Here is a 17,000-nt window from a genome sequence, read left to right on the forward strand (position 1 = left end):
GGATGGCCCTACACAGCATGGCTCCTAGTTTCATTAAGACAAGGCTATGGTCCATGTGATCAGTTTGATTAGTTTTCTGTGATTGTGGTTTTCATTCTGTCTGTCCTCATAAGGATAAGGGCCTTATGGACAAGAGACTGTCTGTGGGGGAAACTGGGTCTTGTTCTGATGCTGGGGGGAGGGGCGTGCTCAGTAAATCTTTAATCCAATTTTCTTTGATCGGCAGGGCTGTGTTCCCTCCCTATTGTTTGACCTAAGACCAAACTATGGTGGAGGTAATGAAGAAAATGGTGATCTCCTTCAAAAGGTCCCATGCAGGCACTTGCTGCACTCAGTGCCTCCAACCCTGCAGCAGGGCACTGCCGACCCATGACTCTGCAGGAGACGCCTGGACACTCACAGGCAAGTCTGGGTCAGTCTCTTGTGGGGTCACTGCTCCTTTCTCCTAGTGCACACAGACATTCATAAAATAATTAAGAACAGATTGGGGCTTCTGACGGATTCAAGTGGGGATGGCTACAAGAGAGAAGTGTATGTTATGGAAGGGCAATAAGAGGGATTGTTGTGCAAATGGAAATAATCTGTGTCTTAACTGCATCAACCTCATTATCCTAGTTGTGATACTGCATCACAGTTTTGCAACACGTTACTTTTTAAGGAAACTGAATAAAGGGTACATAGGATCCATCTGTATTATTTCTTACAACTACATGAGAATCTACAATTATCTCAAAATAATTTTAAGTTACAAAATATGTCATTAAAGAAAGAGATGATGTTCCCATGAAAACTGGGTATGCTTTGAAAAGACGCAGTGAAGACAAGTTACTAAAAAATAATGCTGTCAAATTCTGAGACAACAAAAATAAAAGACACACAAAAAAAAACCCACAAACACCTATTTCTTTACAAGAGTTTTAAAGTAGCTTTCCCTAAACTCTATCTTTAGCTTATAAATCGTTTGTTGTTTACAAGTTCCCTCTTTTTTACTACCATGTACAATATGAGAGCATATCTGTATAAATTAACACATTCACCTTAAGATAGAGTTTGAGTGAGCTGTATTCTCTCACTGTAGTTTGCATATTGCCTCACCTTTCTGGGCCTGTTTGCTCATCTGTTTCCAAAAGCTATTGTGAAGACTGAATGAGGTAAATACATTGCCCATGCTAATGCTCGGTATTATTATCATTGTATTCTATTAAGGAGAGGAGAGACCTTATTCAACCTTTGATAAATGAGACATAGTCCCATACTATGCCTGACACATAATAAGCAATTAGTAAATATTGGTTGAATTAATAAATGAGTGAATGTTTGAGAGAGAAGCCGTCTGAAACAGGAAATACACAGTAAGAATAAAGAAGATAGGACAGACACGAGACATTTCACAGAAACAACAGAAATTTGTGACTTCATTGAAGCAACAGAAATTTGAGACTGATTAGATCCACAAAGTGACAAAAAGGAAGTAAAAAATGATTATAGAGCATCAAGATTTGATGACCTTTGGGAAAATGGGAAGAGTACTATATTTTGGAGGAAAGATGAATTTGTCTCTGGACATGTTGAATTAGAGGTTCTTATGGGTTATACAGGCAGAGATTTCCAGTGACATCTGGAAATTGACATCTGGCTCGCACAGAATAGCTGGGTGAGAAAGAGGAAGTTATGGCGGGGGCGGGGGGTGGGGGGAGGAAGGTGGTTACAGGAAGGAGTAAAGAGAACCATGAGTCATCTGTGTAGAAGTAGATGACATCATCCTAGAAATAGAGCTATAGAGGATAACTGGCATGATTACAGCTTGAGTTATAGAAAGCAATTTTCACTCCAAGCACTACCACTGTGGCCTTTTTTTAAGATTTAACATTTCAGTCATCTAAATGGGATATCATACAGCTGTCCTACCCATCTGTTGGCAGCAGCTCATCTGCTATATTAGCAGCAAGTCTATGTTAGCAGGATTGAATCTCGTCCATATGGTGAAGACAAAAATGGGAGTTAAAACCCAATGCACAAAAATCTCTATCTGTAAGTTACATGATCCCTTAAATAATCTTAAATCATTCAAATGATCTGTGAGTATGATAAATTTTTTGACTAAATGCCTCTACTTCAAGAGTCTCTATTGGCTGAACTCTACATCATAGCACCTGAAATACAGGCAGTAGTACATACATACGTCTCATAAATGTAAGATCTTCAGTATTGTTAGTATAATAAAGTCAGTGGCATGGTACTCTCCTTTGAACTGTCACATATAACCAAAAGCCCTGAGCAGAGTTTCTTAGAAGAATCTGACAGACCTCTCAGTTAAAGAAGAATTTTTTTTAAACAAAATTTTTTAAAACATAAAAATCTATTGTTGGTTTTTAATCACTTAGTCACGTCTGACTCTGCTACTCCTGGACAACACGCCAGGCTTCCCAGTCCTTCACCATCCCCTGGCGTTTGGATATGTCCATTGAGTCGATGATGCCATCCAAGCTGATACTGATAATACTGATAAGAAATCAATATTTATAGGCTAAAGTAATAGAGGGTTAGGAAGTTTTGGATCAGAAGCCAGAAATTTCCATCTCCAAGAAACTAAAATGATAGTAGTGGTGGGAGGCATAGAAACTAAAAGAGTGGTATTAGCAAAGGCTGAAGATGAAATTTGTACTTTCAAATCAGTTTTTTTCCTCAAAATCTTCTGTTTCTTCATTTCCTCAGACTTTCCACATTTTGCATTGGAAATAGTCATCCTGTTCAAATTCAGGACATATGAAAAATGATAACTTATGACAGCCTCAACCAGGGTCAGTGTATCCAGTTCACAGTATTTAGTCTGCCCTAGTAAAAGCTGAGTAGTACCTCTAAAATAACTGTGTGCAAAAAGAAAAGAAAAAGAAAAGCAATGGAAAATATAGTGGAGGAGACCACACATGTGAACTAAAGAAGAGCAACACGAACAATAGGAAGGGCCGCCATTGTACCTGGACTCAAAGCCTGGCTGGGGCACTTCTGCTAGTGGCCTTAGAAAGTCAATCTCCAACTGTCCCAATTTTCTTATCTCCTAAAAAAGTATCTGCCTCACCAGGACCACTATGAAGATCAAATGAGATTACACAAATGAGAGTACTATAAATCATGAAATGAAATAAAAATATTAGTGAAAGGTGAAAGGTTTTTATAGTCAAACTCTTCCATGTGTTATCCCAGGCTTAATGATAATTAAAGCAGACCCTCAAGCTCTATCCAAGCAAACACAAGACAGGGTAAATACCATAGCAATTAACAGTTTATCTTTATAGTTTTTAACAAAAAAAGTGACATGTACATTTAAAGTTCTATAGGGAGAGGGAGAGGGTGGGATGATTTGGGAGAATGGCATTGAAACATGTATAATATCATATAAGAAATGAATCACCAGTCTAGGTTCGATGCAGGATACAGGATGCTTCGGGCTGGTGCACTGGGATGACCCAGAGGGATGGTATGGGGAGGGAGATGGGAGGGGGGTTCAGGATTGGGAACACGTGTACAACCGTGGCAGATTCATGTTGATGTATGGCAAAACCAATACAATAAAGTAATTAGCCTCCAATAAAAAAAGTTCTATAGTAATATGCAGAATGAAAAATACCTACTAACCAACCCCTTTTCCTTAGAGCCAACACTATCACATTTTGTACATACTACTGGGAAAAAACAATTCAACCACATATACTTTCTTTCAGAAATTTTTATGCAAATAACATTGCACACACTGCAGGATAGTCTTTTCTGACTTAACCAATTCCTACTGAATGGACATCTAGGTTGTTTCTCCAGTTTTTGCTGTTATAATTAATGCTGTATCTCAGCATAATTCCAAAACTATTTGTAAATTACTAGTAGTGGAATTACTGCATCATAAAGCATATACTTTATCTTTCTAAAAAGTACTCATTTTATTATCATCTACAGTGTGATTGCCGGGAGAAATATCAATCACCTCAGGTGCAGATGACACCACCCTTATGGCAGAAAGTGAAGAGGAACTAAAAAGCCTCTTAATGAAAGTGAAAGTGGAGAGTGATAAAGTTGGCTTAAAGCTCAACATTCAGAAAACGAAGATCATGGCATCTGGTCCCATCACTTCATGGGAAATAGATGGGGAAACAGTGGAAACAGTGTCAGACTTTATTTTGGGGGGCTCCAAAATCACTGCGGATGGTGACTGCAGCCATGAAATTAAAGGACGCTTACTCCTTGGAAGAAAAGTTATGACCAACCTAGATAGCATATTCAAAAGCAGAGACATTACTTTGCCAACAAAGGTCCGTCTAGTCAAGGCTATGGTTTTTCCAGTGGTCGTCTATGGATGTGAAAGTTGGACTGTGAAGAAAGCTGAGCGCAGAAAATTGATGCTTTTGAACTGTGGTGTTGGAGAAGACTCTTGAGAGTCCCTTGGACTGCAAGGAGATCCAACCAGTCCATTCTGAAGGAGATCAGCCCTGGGATTTCTTTGGAGGGAATGATGCTAAAGCTGAAACTCCAGTACTTTGGCCACCTCATGCAAAGAGTTGACTCATTGGAAAAGACTTTGATGCTGGGAGGGATTGGGGGCAGGAGGAGAAGGGGACGACCCAGGATGAGATGGCTGGATGGCATCACTGACTCAATGGACGTGAGTCTGAGTGAACTCTGGGAGTTGGTGATGGACAGGGAGGCCTGGTGTGCCAAGATTCATGGAGTCGCGAGGAGTCGGACACGACTGAGTGACTGAACTGAACTGAATAGTATGAGTGCCTGTTTTCCCACATGCTTGCCAAAAGATGCACTTTAAAACATTACATATGCTTACTGATTTTTTTAAAGCACCTATGAACTGAGCATTCAATTCTGTTGGCCATCTTTTTCTTGATTTTCTCCCCCTGCAGGCGGTCATTTGTCTTTTGACATTATTTTCCCTAACAGAACTTTAAGGGGAATAAATTCTACATGTCAAATTTATCCATCTTTTACAGCTTCAGTGTTAGATAGCTCCTCCCTACTTCCACACTGGTGTCCTCTCCAAAAAAATCATGCTACTATGAACTCAAAAGTCAAGAAGCCCCACCTCTGCATTCAAAGCTTCCAATCACTTTTAGGTACCACTTCTTAAATACGAATACTCAACCAATAATCACAAGATTCTCATCAAATATAATACCCCAGATAAGAGATTAGGACAAACAGAAAGTGTAGGAAACAGACTACAAAGGGAAGAAAACTTAAAGAGAAAAACTATCCTTAGAATTAGACAATAATACAATCTTAAAACGAATAGACTACACATGTAAGGAACATTCAAGATAACAGAAGTATACTTAAAAATTTAACATACCAGAAATTTAAAACTCTGTAAAAATGTCAGAAGACAAAATCAAGGAAATCTTCCAGAAGTGAAACTTAGAAACAAGAGAAAAGATGAGAAGATTAAATAGCTAGTCCAGATACAGATCAGGAAAAACAGAAGTGTGATAGAAATCAGAGAAATAACTCAGAGATTTGCTCTCAGCAGATGAAATGGATAAAACTGTTACTGGTATGTCTGAGCATTCATCTTTGTAGCCCGAGTCAGGTACAAATCAGATAAGCCAGCTGTTTGAAAGACTAAATCAATCACTTATTTCAAAGCATAAAGCCCTTGAAATAAAATAATGCTTACAAAACTTACAATTAGTGAGCCCAAGGCTTCCTGATATTGAAAATGGGTAACTATTTTATCATCTGGCATTCAGCAGCTTGCTGTGGTAGCAAGTGAGCTGTCCCTATCAGTTTGTCAACACTCGCCAAAAGCTGAAAAGTGAGGATTAAAGGTATTGACCCAATCATTGAAGTGACAATTAAAAATACCCCTGAGATACATTAGCAAGTGGAGGACCTAGAGGAACAACTCAAAAATCTTTCATCAAAATAAAGTGTTTGTCATGGGAGCAGAGTGGAATGCATGTGAAAAAACCTTTAGTCTACATGCCAAAAATTATTTCACCTTATAAAATACATAAAGTATCATCACACAGATCACAATAGAACATCAGTCAATAAGAAAGAAAACTTTGCAAACAGGGAAGATTAAAGTATAAAAACACAGTATGTAATGTCAAAGCATTGTAAAATTGTAGCTATCACAGAGTTTGTGTATGTGCACAAGCATGCTCAGTCACTCAGTCATGTCGCTCTTTGCTACCCCTTAGACTGCAGCCCAGCAGGCTTCTTTGTCCATCGAATTCTCCAGGCAAGAACACTGGAGTGGGCAGCCATTCCCCTCTCGAGGGTATCTTCCCACCCAGGGATTGAACCCACGTTTCCTACATTGCAGGCAGATTCTTTACCACTGAGCCTCCAGTGGAGCTTAGAAAGTTTCAATTTAAAAATGGAACGGTTGACAAGATACTTGGTATGGGAGGCAAGTGAACAAACCTCTCAAAAATATTTCCTGCTTTAAATACCTGCATTTACTCTCTAAATAACTTTATAGAGGAGATAGGAGTCAGTTGCTCACAATTCTTAAGGGAAAATTCATTTAACAAAAGACTAAAAGATTTAAAGTGAAAAAAAAAAAAAACTCGAGGCAAATTTATAGAAAATCTGTAGAAAAACTACCTCCCCTATCTCCATCTCCAGTAAGACAAGTAACAATCTATATATTCAGAGATATATTGTAACTTTATGGAATGCCCTTCCACCTGTCATACCCACAAGATCCTCTCAGTAAAATGTAAGTTCCTTATACAAGGTCCCTAAATGTGCTTTTGCATATCTATGGATCCCCACCATCTCTTGGAAAGGCATCTAAAATCTGCTTGCGTACATCTTTCTATAAAGACATCTGGATTTTTACTAAAAGATTCCACAAGAACTATATCTTCAAAAGTTACAGTGCTTCAGAATGAAAGGTCTTGTTCATTCATTCCTTAAGTCTAAGAATTGTTAATTTTCCAGTTATCTTTACACTTAGAAAAATAGTATTTCATTTAAAATACTCTCCTAAAACATAAGTTTCATGAGGGGATATCCTAGGTAATGAATTTCTTCTTGTTGGACACTTATCTTAAAAAATATAAAGTCACTCACAATGTTTTAAATAAACATTGATTGGGTGCAGGATAAAAGACTAAACTGAAGACCCTAATGCAGCAGGAAATTGTGGCTAAAAAGGACTGAGAAAGGCCTCGCTGAACTTGATCAACAACTGTTATTAAACATCAAGTTTTCCACTCAATCATTTAATCATATTTCTGCTTTCCTATACAGGGGCTTCCCTCATAGCTCAGTTGGTAAAGAATCCGCTTGCAATGCAGAAGACCTCGGTTCAATTCCTGGGTTGGGAAGATCCACTGGAGAAGGAATAGGCTACCCACTCCAGTATTCTTGGGCTTTCCTGTATACTTTTCAGTTTGTGTTCTGGACATAAAGGCCATGAACTAACTGGAATACTGATATCTCTAACTCACAAAGTACATCATGTGTTGAAAAGTTCTGTTAAATAGTGAATCACATTACATCCTCTATCTTGAGAGCACTATACTACCATTTAACACTATATAGGATTTAATTGCTAAACCCACACCTAGCTCAAATATTAACCATAATGATTTAATGCTCTTACACTGTCTTTCTGAGATTTAACAACAGAGTGAGTGGAGGATCAGAACAAGAACTTTCTACCTCAGCAAGTGACTTGCTTGGTTGCAGACTAAGAATGCCCTTTCTCTGACCTAATAAACCCTAGCATATGCAATCAAAATGTTTAAAAAATTATTCTTTAAAGTTACTAAGAAACATTATCAAGTTCCTATTAGTGAGAAGCATTTACAAACAAATCAAGATCTGCGATGATGTATGCCCAGATGGACACTAAACTCTGGCTATACTGCATGCAAGACAGTATATACACACGCAGAACCCGAAAATTTTCAGAATGAGAAAAACACAATTACAGCATCTAGCGTTTATTAAATGCTTAAGTGTCAGTTACTGTGTTAAGTCTTTTAGATGCATTTAAACTAGATGCACTAAGCTGTTTAGCTGAACTTCACAACTGCCCTATGAGGCTGATCTATCATGCCCATTTTACATCTGGGAAAATGGTCTTTTAAAAAATCTTAAGATGTGCAACTTGCTCAAGATCAGTTACTAAGTGGCAAAAGCAGCACTCCAACACAGTACTGCCTGACCATAGACCTATGTGTGCTTTTTGTTGACTAAATATTTTACCTACTCAAATTAAGAATCCACTAAAAAGCATAAGCCTTATTGACAGTGGACCAGTAGTATTATCTATGTATCTCCTGCTCTATTTTGTATTCATATGGTAGGAACTTGAAGACAGCTAAATAAAGGATAACACACTCTACTACAAAATAGCTTCAAGGAGAATATGTGATTTGGGCAGTGGAAAACAGATGAAATACTTTGATGAATGATATGTATAACAACAGAAAAGTAACTCAAAGGAGCTCTCATAAATAAAAGGCTTATTTTAAAATAAACAGTATGAACCCATGAAGATTCCCATCCAAGAGTTATCAGTGATGAACACTAAAAACTAAACATCTTACCTCTTAACTAAATATTTAATCAAATAAGAACACTGAAGATGCAGGTAACTTTTTTATTGAGGCACAACAAGGCATTATAATTTGCCTGAACGTGAGGCAGTTAGTTTAGTAAGCTGAACATTAATACAGTTAAGGATTAAGTGCAAACAATATACATTCACAGCTTGACTAGCGAGGCTACATCACAATTTATAAAGTGCCAGATTAGTGCTAATTGTCATTCAGCTTGAAATTTTTCACCATGAGGAGGAAAACAAAAAGTAAGGACCTCCTCCTCCTTCTAGGAATGAAAACATTTTCCTTAACCAATCAGTCAAAAGGGCAAGAACTACTTTTCCTTATTCCCACTAATTAGAACACCATATCCTTTCACTGTCGATTCTGTACTGACTTTCAATCTTGGTAAAGCAGATAGCCTGAAAATGTAGAATATTTCCAGCTACTTCCATAAATTGCTCCTCTGTGCAAACGTAACCATATCTGGTCTCCCTGGAAGAGCTGAAGAATTGCGTGATTGCTAGCAGTTTCGTGGTCTGGAGCACCATCATTGGCATAGGCAGATACCAAGACCTCTTCATTCTTCATGAGGTTGACATACAGTGGCACATTCACTGCCAGCTTTAGCATATGAAAAATGAAAACATAAGTGCCATTCACTGGACAATTAAATCTACCAAGCTGAAGATCAAAAGTTTCTCCCAAGTTGTTCAGAAGAAGATCAAACACAATAGGTTGGTCTAAAGTCCCAGGGGCGAGATTAGAGGTTCTGGCTGCAGAGAAGGCAACGCGCATCTGCTGAGGCAGGGGGTACACGTGTACTGGCAGTATGGTGGCTGCTGGGTTTGTCACTGGCACATCCACAGGGGTCATGCTACGGGAGTCTCCTTGTCCAGAGTCACCACTGTTAAAGGTTTCGTTGTCTCTTTCTGGGCTGCTCACCTGAGAAGAATCACTCCACCCTGCTGTTTTATTAGCAACAGTGAGTTTCTCATAATGAAGCAGTTAGCTTTGAACACAATATGTAACATTAGTCGGCTACTGAAACACAGATAAAAATGCATTTTATAGTAAGTTTTTTAAAAAGCAATAAAGTAGAGCTACAGTATACTTTTCTAGATTTCTCTGACAATAGGTTTGTATACTACTATTCTAAAGCCAGAAAGGACCTAGATGATTTTGTCCAGTAGCTTTACTTTTTAACATTAAGAAAATGAGGCCCCCAAAAGGTTGGATAACTTAACACTAGTTACAGCTGGCAAAGTGTAAAACCCAGATGTGAATGAACACTCTATTCTTTATCTTTTGCCCATATTTCTGAGTTATTAATTCCTCAGTGATTCCAAGTTATCTAACAGAGAAGGACTCAAGAAAACTGAGATTACATAAAAGAAGCAACTTTTGGAACTAGACATTCAAACATTTTGTTATGGTACTAAGTTCCATAATAAATGCTTATTCTTTATTTCTAAGTTAATGTGATTTCATAAAATTTTCATGTTTTCAGTAGTAAACAAAAACACTGCTCAGACAGAAGGCAAAGATAATGTGAATAGTGGCTACTTTCTTAAAAGAAAAAGCTGCTTTTTTCTTGTGACAAAGTTAATCTTCATTCTTGATTTTCTCAGTTACACTGAATCTTTTAATTGTACCTTCACATTTTAAGAAGTATTAAAATATCTTGCTTTTGTTCAAGTCATGGTGTCTTAATCATTGTTTATTCCAATCTATCAATGTACTAAGGGGCACTAGAGTATCTAGGAGTGCCCATTTTTCCACAACCACCATCCTGAAACATCACCCAAAACTATACCAAGTCGGTATAGTGAATATGCACCTAAGGTTAAATTATGCTCTGGTGTCAAGCAAATTTATAACATACACAATACCCACATACACTTAAAAGTGACAAATGATCTCCACAGCCTTTCTAGTAGTCCAATATATCTCCCTTGGGTCTTCAGTACTGCATTTAAGCAAACCAAAAACCTCAAAAGATAAATGTTGAAAACAACATGCTTTGGGGAGAACTTGACAAAGAATAAAGAAAGATCTAGAGGTATGTTTTGGGTAAATAAATTCCTCGGTTAATTATCCTTACCTCTCGAATTTGCCCGAGGACCACCAGATGTCCCTCCTCGCTTGTAACACTGCTGGAAATTATCCTAAAATGAACACATAATATTTACCTCAGCACAAAAAATGCAAAATAGTTATTACTAGCAAATAAATCTGTAAGACTAAGTCCTCTGAGCCTTTGAGCTGGCATTCTCCACCAACCAACCAAAGGGGCTCAGATGATACCAAGAAAAACAAAACAAGGGTCACAGTAACATATATCTTCATCTGTTAATTAACCTGACAGGTTAGATATGTTAACACTTGCAAAAACAAGAAAGTATTTAGATAACACTACATAAATGACACAATGCTAGGTTATGAGGGAAATTCAGAAATATGGCCTGGTCCTCTGTGCTTCATCTCAATACAAAAGGACATAATAAAGCTAAAATACAGACGAATTCAGCCTCTCTATTTATAAACCAAAGGGTGATGACAACTATTAACTGTGTTAAGGGTTTTGACAGGGAAACTGGTAAGAATTATAACACATGAACATATTATTTCTTGGAATCCCTACCAAAAAATGTCCAAAAGACAACATTTCAAACTGACTCCCAAGTATGGTAAAAGCCCCCGTACAAGTCATGAAAAGAATAGTTAACAGTGTCATTAATTATTAACATGTAATAAAAAGTTTCAATAGGACAAGAAAATATATAATAAAAATAATAATACTCCTACCCCAAACCCTCATCCTCTTCCCAAGAACACTACTATCATTGATATCTTATGTTTCCTCAATAAGAAACTGAAAACAGCACCAAAAAATACTAGAATATTGGTAGTGAGAACAGATGTGCTATTATTGAAGTTTGTCTTAGTCAACATATTCTCTTCACACCCAGTATTGACAATCAAGTAATAATAGTTGGTATTTGAATCCTTGATACATGCCTGGCATTTTCATACAAAGCACTTATGTCTATCACTTCATTTAATCCTCAGACTCTCTCAGAGTAATCCTCAACACTTCAGATATAAGTAACTCAAACTGATGAGTCTCCATCTAAAAGATAAGGAACTATGGAGAAGGAAATGGCAACCCACTCCAGTACTCTTGCCTGGAAAATCCCACGGACGGAGAAGCCTGGTAGGCTACAGTCCATGGGGTCGCAAAGAGTCGGACGTGACTAAGTGACTTAAAAAAAAAAAAAGATAAGGAACTAGAGCTCAAAAAGTTTATATAACATGTCAAAGGTCATACAACGAGGGGAGTTGTTGAGATCCAGGGTCAAACCCAAGTCATCCAGGTGACATGGTGTGTTCTCCAAAGTGTGTTCTTCAATACTGCCTCTGTACAGACATCTATCTTACCTCATGTAACTGCAAGCGCTTCAAGTAGAGATCCTTTGTATATTAACAACAGAACTCAGTAAAATACCACATATATAACTGAAGGCTTGTAAAGCTTCAAAACTTAAAATGCTAATGTAGTATAAATTCATATCCAGATATGCTCAGAGACAGGGAGTTTCCAAGGACTGTTAAAGTGGAAAGTCTAACATCTTCCTATCAATCTTCTACCACATACAGTAAAGAATATCTGAACTATTCAAATAAAGAATTAACCAAAAAATTAACCTTTTAATAAAAAGGACTTTCCTATACTTGAAAAGGAGTACATCAAGGCTGTATATTGTCACCCTGCTTATTTAACTTATATGCAGAGTACATCGTGAGAAACGCTGGACTGGAAGAAACACAAGCTGGAATCAAGATTGCCAGGAGAAATATCAATAACCTCAGATATGCAAATGACACCACCCTTATGGCGGAAAGTGAAGAGGAACTAAAAAGCCTCTTGATGAAAGTGAAAGAGGAGAGTGAAAAAGTTGGCTTTAAACTGAAGGCAATATAGTAAAGCCGATTCCCTGGTGGCACAGAGGTTAAAGCGTCTGCCTGCAATGCGGGAGACCTGGGTTCGATCCCTGGGTCGGGAAGATCCCCTGGAGAAGGAAATGGCAACCCACTCCAGTACTCTTGCCTGGAAAATCCCATGGGCGGAGGAGCCTGGTGGGCTACAGTTCACGGGGTCGCAAAGAGTCGGACACGACTGAGCGACTAACACACTTAAGACCTCCTAAAGTTCCATGTGACAGACAACTGTCATGTATCCTACTTGGGTTATTAGAAAAGCTCCCAACTCAACTCTCCATAGTAATAAAAGTGCCATTACAAAACAAATTATGACTCTGCTATAGGTTAATCACTAGCTTCACATGAACTGTACTTCACATCAATTGTTCAATTATGACAATTATTCTTACCCTTTGGGAATAAGGTGTTCCAGGATACTCTCTAGCTTGGAACTGTAGCTGGCTATAATTTCCATTGGAAATTGAAGGAGGTCCTCTATAAGTATCAAAACCTAGTAAATAAACAACTTACATTAGAATTATGGGCAAAATTACACTAAACTTTTAAATAGTCTGTTCTATACCACTTAAAAATTTAAACTGATCTTATAAAGCCATCACTAGATTTATGCCTTCTTTAAGCAAACTCTTTAATATTATTTCCACAATAAAACACACATTTATAAAAATATTACAGACTTCAAATAAGCCAACTGTAGAATTTTACTATTGCTCGGATACAGACGGGGTTGGGAAAGGATGGTGGTTGAAGCCTTGATCTAGCATACTTTTGCGAATATCATGCAGTGACTAGAATATTTGGAACCATGTCTAACTTAAAAGAGTATCACTATTATACTCTCAAAGTTACCATCTGTGGTATACTCTGACAAAAAACTAAGAAATGGGTATTATCTTAACTATAACATGTTTTGAGCCAGCCAGGTCAATTAGCAAAATAAAGAAATTATTCAAATATGAAAACCAAAATTAATTCCTGGAAAAAACAAAATGTTCAACCTTTTACTTCAGTAAGTCACAGGATCAGTTTTTCATACAAAAAGTTCCTCCGTTATAGACAAAAGATATATTAGAAATACTCTATTTTGTAGAAATAGGGAATTCTCTACTACATTATAGACAGAAATAACAAATAGGAACAAGGTAAAGTAAAAACAGCTTGAGTCAAGTAAATATATAGACAAAATAATTCAGTATAATTAAATTTTATTCAGAGCATACCTTTATAACCACCAGGGGACCGATACGAATTGGTTAGTAATCTCCCACCACGAGTACATCCTCTAACAGATCCCCGGCTATTGACAAATGGCTGAGAGGGTCTGGGAAATACATTCGTCTGTGCTGGGTAAAAGGCAAGGCTACCATTGCTTACTTGAATAGTTCCATCGGGAAAACTTGCTGCTTAAGGAAACAGTTTTAGAGTCCAAGAGTTAAACGGTAATAAAAATTTAACATTCTTTATACTAAGAAGTCAGTGTAGAGCAAACCTTTAATACAACTTTCTCCCTTTTAAAAAAAAAAATAGGTGCCATAGATATTCATGTGTATATATAGAGATGTTTAAGTAATAAAATATTATTCAGCCATAGAAAGAAAATTCTGACACACTCTATAATATAACATGGATAAATCTTGAAGACATTATGGTAAATGGAATAGGTCAGTTACAAAAGAACAGATATTGTATGATTCCATTTATATAAGATAAGTACTCAGAGCGAATTCATAGAGTAGAATGCTGGCTGCCAGGGGCTGGAAGGAAAGGGAAATGGGGAGTTAGTGTTAAATAGAGAAGATGAAAAATTTCTAGAGATGAATGGTGGTGTTGGCCACACAACAACTTGGATTGTTTAATGCCATAAAACCTATACACTTAAAAAATGTTTAAAATGATGAATTTTATGTTATGTATATTTTTACCACAAAGGAAAAAGAAAGGCTAAATATTTCACCTCATGGAGAATAAGAAAGTGAACTTTTATTAATACTTTAATTGAAAAGGCATGTAACAAACAATATCCTTTATGTACATCGCCCATCCTATGTTTTCACAGCACAGGTGAGAAGAGAAGGAGGTCATTTGTGGCTAGGTCCAGAGATTTACATTTACCACCTCTTGCAATTAACCAAGTACTCAGAATGCTCAATTTGTTTGCTCAGGGTTAAGTTTTAGAAAACCCAACAGGGGTCTGAAATACCAACATTAAAAATCTACAAATGCTTCTTATGATTGGGAAATGATTACATAGTTGCCTGCTCTTTCATGTACCTATTATAATAGCATGAAAGACCAAAAGGGCCTCCCATCTCTAAGCAAAGAGTGGAATAAGCATAATAAGTTAAATATATATCTTCACATTAATCAATGCTCTATTTCAACAGAGAAGAAAAGAGAAATGGTCAGACAGCCATCTGTCTGTGATAACACAGAGTTAACAATGATTTCAAAACCTTCATAAAAGCAGCTGGATAGTGTCTTATGCACCTCTACCACTGCTGATGGTAATCAAAGCAATCCGATTTTAAAAAAGCCTACTCCAGGGTTACATCAGCCATCTAAGTTCTACCTCTACAAACGTTAAAACTAACAGGTGAACTTAACTAAAGAGAGGAAAAGGCATTAAGCATTTCTCAGCACTTGAACAGGAGAAAAGATCATGCTTACTAGTCAGGAAAGAACCTCTCAAATGTCACTACAGACTTGCTTTCCATTTAATTAGCTCTCATCTAAGTCTTCAAAATATACACAAAGATCTTACCAGTCTCTTGAGAAAGGACAGTTTGTTCTACGTGTATAGCTGGCAGTTGGCACTGGGGTGGTGTTTGTGTACTTGCTGTAGTGAAACTTTGATTGTAGCCAGGTGAATAAGGGGATTCTTTTATTTCTTGTTCTTTCCGTGGAGGCAGAGGTGCATTAACATTAAATACCTTAAAAGACAGAGTACACTGAGTCATTTGCAAAGTTTCATAGAAAATAATGAGGGATGACATTCGGCAAAACTCTGCAACATTCAAAAACTTCTGTCTGATTGGTGAAGGACTTGAACAGACATTTCTTCAAAGACAATAAATGGCCAATAAGCACATGAAAAGATGCCCAACATCATTAGCCCCTAGACAAAAAAATAAATCAAAACCACAATAAGATACCACTTCATACCCATTAGGACAATGATTGCTTAAACACAAACAAAACAAAAAAACAGAAAATCTAAGTATAACTGAGGGTGGAGTAAAATTACAATCCTCATGCAATGCTGATGGGAACGTCAAGTGGTACAGCCGACTGTAGAGAACAGTATGGTGGTTCTTCAAAGAGCTAAATGTAAGAATTAACGTATGATCCAGCAATTCCATTTGTAGGCATACACCCAAAGAAATGAAAGCAGAGATTCAAAGAGAGATGTGTACACCTATGTGCACAGTATTATTCATAAGCGCTAAAAGGTGGAAACAGCCAAGTGTCCATCAGCAGATGAAGGGTAAACAGAATGTGATACATGCATACAATGGAATGTTATTTCATCATAAAAAAGAATGAAATTCTGATCCATGCTACAACATGGATGGAAGAACCTTGAAAATACTATGCTAAAATAAGCCAGGTAGAAAAAGGACAAATATCATGAGTCCACTTATATGAGGTACCTAAGAATAGGCAACTCATAGAGACAGAGTAGAATACAAGTTACCAGGGGCTAGGGAGAAGAAGGGGATAATGAAGTTCTGGAAAAAACAGAGGTGATGGCTGTACAACACTGTGGATGTACTTAATGCCACTGAATTATACATTTTAAAATGGTTAAAACAGTAAATTTTATGCACATTTTAACACAGTAAAAAAAAAAAATTCCTATTTGATTTCTGACAGAAGTTAAATCAAGTACAAGAACTAACTCTCCTGATATTACATTATCATAATGCTGCTTATTGAGAGTAAAAACTTCATAGGGCAAGAGGGTACTTTTTCAGAAACCGAGGATGAATGAAAAAACCTGCAAATTCAGTACTGAATTTCTACCACGTGGCAGGACAACGATTTGACCAGACTCTGGTCACTGAGTATAATAAAGCCCTTTTGTTACTCTCAAGCCCCCTCATCCTGCTCCGTTTTTCCCCAACACACATATGATATTATATATATATATATATATGAATGAGTATTTTTCTCTCTAGCCCTCCCACCTCCATAATAAAGTATAAGCTTCTTAAGCACAAAGACCCATCTATTCTCCATTGGTACAACCCAGGCATTGTTGAACAGTGCCTGGCTTTGAACTACCTGTTTGTTGAATAAATGAGTAAATGAACAAATAAGAACCAGTTTGTACTATTGAATAGGAACCAAACAGATAGAACAGACAGACCAGCATGAGCAAAAGAGGTATTTGTGATAAGAATGTATAGGGCAAGTCCAGGGGACTAG

At 37.2% G+C, this 17,000-nt stretch overlaps 1 protein-coding gene across 17 annotated transcripts in view; it reads right to left on the reverse strand.

Moving 5' to 3' along the window:
* Positions 1–8,612: 8,612 nt before the first annotated feature.
* LOC120858528 (caprin-2) overlaps positions 8,613–17,000 on the reverse strand; it is a 40,797-nt gene continuing 32,409 nt past the window's right edge. For 5 of the 17 annotated variants that reach the window (XM_040234635.1, XM_040234645.1, XM_040234638.1 and 2 more), the window contains 5 exons: positions 15,334–15,502; positions 13,793–13,975; positions 12,962–13,062; positions 10,672–10,735; positions 8,613–9,535 (listed from right to left, as the gene is read on the reverse strand). In XM_040234635.1, the coding sequence (XP_040090569.1) occupies positions 8,967–9,535; positions 10,672–10,735; positions 12,962–13,062; positions 13,793–13,975; positions 15,334–15,502 (1,086 nt within the window). In that variant the 3' untranslated portion in view covers positions 8,613–8,966. Of the gene's footprint in view, positions 9,580–10,671; positions 10,736–12,961; positions 13,063–13,792; positions 13,976–15,333; positions 15,503–17,000 lie in introns of all 17 variants that reach the window. The other 12 variants (XM_040234639.1, XM_040234644.1, XM_040234636.1 and 9 more) reach the window with 6 other exon arrangements.

Source organism: Oryx dammah, unplaced genomic scaffold (assembly GCF_014754425.2).
Source record: "Oryx dammah isolate SB20612 unplaced genomic scaffold, SCBI_Odam_1.1 HiC_scaffold_29, whole genome shotgun sequence".
NCBI classification, from domain to species: Eukaryota; Metazoa; Chordata; class Mammalia; order Artiodactyla; family Bovidae; genus Oryx; species Oryx dammah.